This window comes from Aplysia californica, unplaced genomic scaffold, assembly GCF_000002075.1.
Source record: "Aplysia californica isolate F4 #8 unplaced genomic scaffold, AplCal3.0 scaffold00350, whole genome shotgun sequence".
NCBI classification, from domain to species: domain Eukaryota; kingdom Metazoa; phylum Mollusca; class Gastropoda; order Aplysiida; family Aplysiidae; genus Aplysia; species Aplysia californica.
The window spans coordinates 579,604-588,147 of NW_004797620.1; the positions used below are offsets into that span (position 1 = coordinate 579,604).

An 8,544-nucleotide genomic window follows, 5' to 3' on the forward strand; every position below is an offset into this window, starting at 1 on the left:
GGGGGGAGAAGGAGAGATAGCTAACGGGAGAGAGAGGGGGAGAGACACATATCTCGTACACGCCTAGAAAGAGAGAAAGGAAGAGAGAGAGAGAGAGAGAGAGAGAGCGAGACAGAGAGAGAGAGAGAGAGAGAGAGAAAGAGAGAGAGACAGAGAGAAAGAGAGACAGACAGACAGACAGACAGAGACAGAGAGAGGAGGCAGGGGAATGAGAAGTAAGGGGTTGACCAGTGCTTTGCGTTCTGAGTAAATACAGCTTGAAATACAAAACTGAGACGCAGGGGAGGCAAACCATATCCAATCACTGTCCCATCTATTATTCACAATCACTGTTCCATCTGTTAGTCATAATATTGTGGTGCCACGAGAGAAAGAAATGGAACAATACGCGACAAAGAAGTGAGAAAGTAAGACAAGGGATGTGAATGCTGGGGAAGGAGATTGGTGAAAGGATATTACATCGTACCACGATGTTGTGCACGTTAATATTTGTGCATATAAAGCCATTGGTATGATCTGAAAGTATATTCAATTGCTTTGATTTCGATTAAAATAAATACCCGTACATCTTGAATAGAAGTCGACATATTTGCGATTGAAGATGGTGGGGGTCGCAATGATGTCAGACGTTTATAATGTTGACAGCTATGATCTTTTAATCCTTGCATCCACACAGGAGTATCGGGAATCAATAATACATTGTCTTTGGGTTTGAAGAAGACCTTTGACTAAGTTAAGAAATAAGTCCAGTCAGGAATAAAAAACAGGCGAAACAAGGACGTAGCTGACACATACTACTAGCTTCGAATTATACGTTTTTGTATCTTACATTTTTGGCCGCTTGGAGTTGCTAAGACCATGAGGTCAGAAACCAAATGTTCAATCTGTTCTATCAAAATTATAAGATTATTCGGAGTCAGCCTCAAGATATTTAAAGAATTACATTCGGGAAAGAGCTTGATGTGTTGTGAAACTCGAAACTTTTTCGTCAAATTTCTCAAAACAAGGTACTGAGTGGATAAAATTGTGTAGTTCTAGGGTTGCGAAATGTCTGATGAGCGTCAGACCAAAGTTAATGTTGCGCAACAATGCGAACCTTCATACAAACCATAAACACGAACCAGCATAGTATACAAAGGCCTGCATGTTGTTGTTCTGTTTTACCCATTAAGGTATCATATTAAGAAAACAGAACTGAGGAAGAAGAAAGAAAAACAAAAAACAGCCAGCATCATAAATAAGAAAAAGATGCCCCAGGCAGCGAGTCCTCAAGCTTTGTCAACAAATAGCCAGAATGCGTGTCCTCATTGAGGTAAATTAGTTTACTCAGGACACGACTTTTGGACCTTTATTTACCAACTGTCTGTAGCAGTAAACCTATATGCTAAGCTCTATTCTGCTCAGAAAGGGGACGTGATCTCGGATTAGACTTGCTATTTGCATTTTGGTCTGGAGATCAGTATTTGCAGACGTCTTCATCCGCTGTGTAACCAATGATTGGCCTATGGTGTGCTGGATCGCCAAATATGCCCTTGTGTTTGTGGAAAATTGGGAATGGATGGAATATATTGCTTCTTATTCTACGTAATACTTTTTTCTTAGAGCGCGGATTCCATCGTTCTTTTAAATATTCGCGCTTAACATAAACAAAACAAAGCAAAACAAAACAAAATAAAACAAAATATTTTTTAAAACGTGACCCACAACGCTGTCAAAGTTTTCGATTGAACAAAACTGTATCTGTCTCATCGCTTCTCTTGCTCAATCTTCTCTGGGTTGTTGTTTTTTAGCCAAGTGTAATGGGCATATTGTGAAATCGGGCTTATATTCGACTCTCAAGCTACACCAATTTGCTGGACAGCTTTTTTTTGTCTTTGGTGTAAAAAAAAAATCCCTTTTGGATCTCAAGCTAGTGTGAGAATGACAGGGAGGGTGCATTTTTTTAATAAACAATAATGTTATTACGAACTAAGTTAGGTAAATCAGTAAACGTGAAAGAGCTGTACATGGATTTGAAGAGAACTTGTACGTGTGTCACGATGCAGTGGAACCAGGTATTATTAAGTTTTGGGCATAGGGAGCTATTGATTTTATCCTTTTAATGGTTGTTCGTTTCTCTTCCTTTTGACAGACAAATAATACTCACATTTTGAATAGACGTCGCGGTAATATTTATTATGGGAGATTTCAGATGTAAAATTATTGAGAAGATGGTCTCCCAAGTTAGCTTGTGACTTTCAAAGTTGTAGTGTTCTTAATAACTAGAAATGTACACTTTTTTGTGCATGTACTCAACTCAGCAGTGAGTTTTAAACAGGAGTAAAATTTAATGGTGTTAAGTAGAATAAAAACAACAAAGAAAAGAAATAAAAATTGCCCATTCAGCGGAAAAATTATGTAATTTATTTATTTTTCGTTTTGATTACTTTGATCGAAGTCTGATTTCACTACGATGACAAATATCAAAAACAATATTGTCAGCAAATGCTCAACTATTCCAGAAAGTCTACTTTATGAGAGAGAGAGAGAGAGAGAGAGAGAGAGAGAGAGAGAGAGAGAGAGAGAGAGAGAGAGAGAGAGAGAGAGAGACAAACGTTTAGTCTTTTAAACAATGCACCTACTTTACGTATATCGTCAGTCAGCTGTCAAAAAGTACAAGACACAAAGTTCTGATATTTTTCCACTTTGCAGTTTCTCTATCTGTCATAATGGTCGCATATGTGAAAGAAATATGTTGAGGAACATCGAATTCTGAATGGTTTTAAAAAGCAAGAAATGATGTAAAATTATTGTTAAAAGAATAAAAAACAGTAGGGGTTTTTTTTTTCTGTTTCTCCTGAAATATTTTAACGTCTTCACGATTACATAAATATAGCTTTTTTAGGTCAAAGTTTAACATTTGAATTTTGGATTTTTTTTTATATTTTAGGCTTAGGACTTCCAAAAATGTGGCCGACCATATGAAACGGTAATTTTTGTCTGTATTTTTACAGTTCCACCTGGCCATACATCTTTTTTATTACTTTTTTATCACCAGGCCTCTTTATCGCAGTGGTGAGTTTTTGAGTGATGCACAGGTTTCTTTCGTAACTGGCACTGACTTAGACTTTCACGATGAGCTGAAGCTGGCGTAATACACCGCTTTCGCTTTACCATTGTGATTGAGTTCACCTTGATTTTTTCAAATTAGTTTTTGTTCCTTTCCATCAACTCACAAGTGGTTTGAGGTAGTTTTATTTTTAATATTTGAAATGACGACCAGAGTTTTCCTTTTCTTTGCTTGCGGAGTGTCACTCTTGCATGGCTGTGGTTTTCTGTATATTCGATGCACCGATATATTAAGAGATATGTGGTGTGTTATGCTGAATGCTTGTGGTTGATTCCATAATTTAATAGGTTGTTTGTTTTCTTTTTTTTCATAAGTTTTAGTAAGATTTAGTTGCTTTTGACTCATAATTAGATCCTATAAGTGACGACGGTTTGTGGTATTGAGTAGCATACAAGGAGAAGAAGGAGAGAGATTATAAAGATATATATTTTATAAGAAAGAAGGAGAGATAATGATGACATATGTTTAAAAGACAAGGAGAAAAGATGATGACGATAGATGCTTTATAGACAAGAAGGAGGAGATAAATTATTAATGACGATATATTATGTTTAAAAGACTAGAAGGAGGGGAAATAATGGCGATATACGTGTATGTTTAAAAGACTAGAAGGAGGGGAAATAATGACGATATACATGTATGTTTAAAAGACTAGAAGGAGAGGAAATAATGCCGATATACATGTATGTTTAAAAGACTAGAAGGAGAGGAAATAATGCCGATATACATGTATGTTTAAAAGACTAGAAGGAGAGGAAATAATGCCGATATACATGTATGTTTAAAAGACTAGAAGGAGAGGAAATAATGCCGATATACATGTATGTTTAAAAGACTAGAAGGAGAGGATCTAATGCCGATATACATGTATGTTTAAAAGACTAGAAGGAGAGGAAATAATGCCGATATACATGTATGTTTAAAAGACAAGAGGGAGGACAGACATAACTACGTGTTTTACAGAAACGGAGGGACAAACCAGAACGCACACCAGACACCCAGGTTTTCTTTCTAAAACTAGGGACAGTGTAGAGGCAGAAAATTTAAAGAAAAACAGTAGTTTACAATATTGGAACCTATTTATTCACATTCTATATAAAATAACTAGTCATTATGTTACCGATTGGTAATTCAATTTATCAACAAAATGTATGGGCATGAAATTAATTTCTAAAATTTAACTGTGATGGCTGAGATGACTTCTCACCCAATCCAACAGGTAACAGTAAATAATCAAATTAATATTGTGGCATGATATCAGCCCTTGGAATTAAATATTTCTCACTGATTTTTGCATGGGCATTGCGTGTTCTGTCTCTTTGTGAATGGACGCAAACTGTTTAAAAGCTCATGTTTTAAGTGGGGTTTGAGGCTGGCTCCTTCCACGAGATAAAAGCAATTATTTATTATACATGCTTCCCTTTCTCTCTGTCTTCATTAAATTCAGTTTATATAAGACTGGAATCGACACGGATTTAATTTATGCAGCCATGCTGATGATAAGTGATTTGACAAAACAATATTTTACGTTTTTTGAAAAGTTGAATAGTGCAGAGTGTTCATGTGTCACCCCCCCCCCCCTTTTTTTTTTCCTCTCTCCCTTTTCTCACCTTTTCCAAACTAAGTCTTCGCACGAAAATGTTTTGTTGATTTGAAAGTTTCAAGCTGTATCCTGAAGCTCCACTCAACTCCAGTTTCCTAGACCGTACAAACATTCGATTACCGAATGAGAATACGTGTGGCCACGTCTTTCTTCTTTGGCACGTTGTTTTCACACTTATTGAATGAACGATGAATATAATGATTCTGTTCTTTTCCTTTATTATATGACATTTTATTTGTAAACTTATGATATCATATATTTCAGAAAGAAGCATTAAAACGTGCACTTTTAAACTCAAATTTAATACGAGCTTTGAACAAATCATGAAGCTCTTACTGACAAAACTGAAGGCAAACAAGGCTGGGGTAGACCCAGAGCCTAAACAGATGGGATACGGGGGATGATGTAACTCTTTACTGAGAGTCCCCGAACAAACAAATGAAAACCGAAATACGATCATCGATGTCTGTCGCAGATCTGACACTTAAAGAATATGATGTCTTCAAACTAGTTTCTACCTATAAAACACATTTTTCTGCTGTGCAATTTTGTCAGGGAGGTAATTTTGTTACAACTTCACTTTGACATCATATATAAACAGAAGAGGAAAAAAAACAGCAAAACATTCAATCATTTATGATGTGGTAAATAACTATGCCGTGTTTAATATCGTTTTACATGTTTTATTTCTTCTTTTCACTTCCATTTTGACTGCACGTTATGCTTTTTTAAAAAGACGTAACACTTAAATTGTAATAATATACTGTAGTACACAACTGAAATATATTCATATTATATTGAATGCAAACACTGTAACTGCTTGTCTCAAAAGACTTCAGTCAAACCGTGTGTCTTTCACTTATTAGTTTTATTATAACTGAAATTTTTTTTTTTTAAGAAAAGCTTTACTTCTTAACACTGTTAATCCACGAGAAAATACAACTCCAGACACACTGTTTGACCACCAATTTGTTTGTTTGCTTTTTTTTTTCAATAGAAAATTAGACTTTGTTGTTCGCGATAACGGTTCGAATCCTTTACCCATTTTTTCCTTCCTAAAGCCCATATTTTGTCGCTGGTCTAGTGATCAGGCTGATGGGCACACATCCGAAAGGTTTTTAATTCGAACCCCACCAGAGGTTCGAGGTTGCCTCGTTAGGGAAGGCACTGTGCTCTTAGTTTTCTTGACCTCCTCAAGATGGGAATTCGTACTCGGCTATGTTCTTGTATGTTCGTTATTGTTTGAGCGCTTCATCGGATTCTTGCGCTGTATGCTTCTCCAGAAGCTGAGGATGTTTCTGAGTGTTCTCGGGTCTGCTGGGGTAATAATGGTTGTACCGCGCACTGGTCGTGTTGTAGCCTATGGATATGCACTACAAAATGTGCAGTTATTATTATTATTATTATTGCCATTTCATTATAATCTTTATCATCATTTTTATCAGTATTATCGTTATTATTATTATTATTATTATTATTATTATTATTATTATTATTATTATTATTATTATTATTATTGTTATTATTATTATTATTGTTATTATTATTATTATTGTTATTATTATTATTATTATTATTATTATTACCATATTAGATTGCACGTTGCATTAAAGTGCATATTGTGTAAAATGAAGGAGGGGAGGGCAGAGGGGAGGGGGGGCGGAAAAACGGCGGAAAGGGCAGAGGGGGGGGGGGGCGGTAGAGAGGTGTAGACAGCCAACTGAGTTGTCACCACAAAGTTGTGATTGTCGCCTTTCGACAGGAATTCATTGACGATCTTCAACTTACCTGAAACAAACTTTTTTATCAGCACAGAGCGAAACAAAGCAAAACAAGAAACCCTTTACCAATATGTGATAACATTTTAGCATGTTGCTACAGTGCTATGGTTAGTATTGTTTTATATGTTCTTTTTTATAATTATTTGATCCCACGATCTCTTTTTCTCTTCATTCATGTTTCACACGCTCTATTGTTTTGTGTATCTTCAATATTGCTTTATATCCTTTCATTTTTCATTCAATATTGCTTGAACATACTTTTATCTCTTCAATAATGGTTTATTGATTATATCCATAATATTTTTTCTTCAGTGTTAGTTTATATGCTTCATATTTTTTTCCTTCTATGTTGGCTTAAATGCTCCGTATTATATTTCTTCAAAATTGTTTTACAATATGGTCTCTTCTCTTCCTTCAATATTGTTTGACATTTTGTCTGTTTGTTTGTTTGTTATTCCAGTTCTTGGAGAAGAAACGTATGGCGAGGAACGTCGCCAAAGCTGCAGAGCTCCAACCCAAACCGCCGCTCCGATTTTCCGCCAGGCACACCTGCTAGCAGCTCCATCTCCCGGGACTCCAGGAACCGGCTGCTGGGTCAAGGTCAAGGATGCCACTGCCAGACCTGTCACTACGAGGCCAAAGAACAGAAGGTGTGTATCCCAGCGCTAGACAGGAAGGCACAGGCGAGCAAGACGTCGACAAAGTCTTCGGAGCGTTGTGGGAAGTTCACTCACAAGCATTTCACCAACGGAGAAGTGAAGCATTGCCTGTGTTTTCATTCATATTGAGTTTGTTGGACGACATTGTTCAATATTCTGATCTCTGAGTTACCACGCGTTTTGCTACCTCGCTACCCTGGACTTACAAAGTTCTAACTACTCAGTACTAAGCTCTGAGGTACATTTTGAGTTTCACAACATGTCAAGCTTTTTCAAAAGCAATTCTTTGAATATTTTGATAACGACTCCGAATAATCTTATGATTTCAATTAAGTATATTCATGATTTAATTGCTCACCTCATGGTCTTAGTAACTAAAAACGGCCTAAAATGGCATATAAAGCTTTGCAATTCTAAGGTAGCGATGTGCTGGAACTATTCTTTTTAACCTGTGCTCAAATTGGGGACTACACACACTCACCTTTGTTACACATACTGCCCGTATCACGCTTGGGCTCATATCGTTGTAAAATAAAATATTAAAGCTGTATTTGCTATTTACATGTATGATATTATAAATATGTGGCCTGAAAGTGATTTGTTATGAGGTCAAATCGGTCATGTATAGGGTATTGTGTTATCTATCATAATATATGATCTCAGAAAAAGAAGAAGGATGAAGAAGTTCTTGAAAATATTTGAGATTCGGGAACACAATAAAAAGACGTTTGACATAGGTTTCCAGCCACCAGTGCGTGGTAACAAAAGCCACAATGTTTATTCTGTTTAGTCATTTCAACTAAAGATCGTACATAACAAGATAGTTCACTCCTCTCTTTGAGCCTATTAAAAAGTGTCCTCAAAATCCGGTGGCGCCCTGGTCGAAAAAGAGCCCGCTTTGCGAACAGAGTTACCCTACTTGTGTGAAAAACAATAAAAGTGAAACTGACAAGCTGTGCTATTCCTATTTTTCTTCTGAAGAAACGAAAGAGAGTTTCAAATCAAAGACTGCAGCGCAATCTGAAGCAATACACCAACTTCTTTCCACTCTTTTTTAGCTGAGTGAACCATCTTTTATGTACGATCTTTGTGTCACTTCTAAAAATGCAATATCGATACTAGCTGCAACAAAAGTGCAGCGCTAGTGGATGCGCCCTTTTAAGCGTGTTTTGCCGCAAAGTAGATCACCCGTTTGCATCAGATTATAGTCTTTTCCGGTGTTGTGATTACGTCACGTCTGGTTTGTCTTAGGGTTTATGACGTCTGGTGGCACACGGTACCGGCTTTATGACACGTCTGTTCTATGTGACTGGTCTGGGGAAGAATATTGATTTTCAGAGAAAATGAAAGCTTTTTTACGCTCTTGGACGAGTACCAAATATTGCAGACTAC

The 8,544-nt window shown here is 36.6% G+C and overlaps 1 protein-coding gene across 11 annotated transcripts in view; it reads left to right on the forward strand.

Annotated features, from left to right (window-relative positions):
- Positions 1-8,022, forward strand: part of LOC101850580 (gonadotropin-releasing hormone receptor) — a 211,014-nt gene extending 202,992 nt beyond the window's left edge. For 8 of the 11 annotated variants that reach the window (XM_035970955.1, XM_035970956.1, XM_013085150.2 and 5 more), the window contains one exon: positions 6,954-8,022. In XM_035970955.1, the coding sequence (XP_035826848.1) occupies positions 6,954-7,281 (328 nt within the window). In that variant the 3' untranslated portion in view covers positions 7,282-8,022. Of the gene's footprint in view, positions 1-3,037; positions 3,055-6,953 lie in introns of all 11 variants that reach the window. The other 3 variants (XM_035970962.1, XM_035970961.1, XM_035970963.1) reach the window with 3 other exon arrangements.
- Positions 8,023-8,544: the final 522 nt, after the last annotated feature.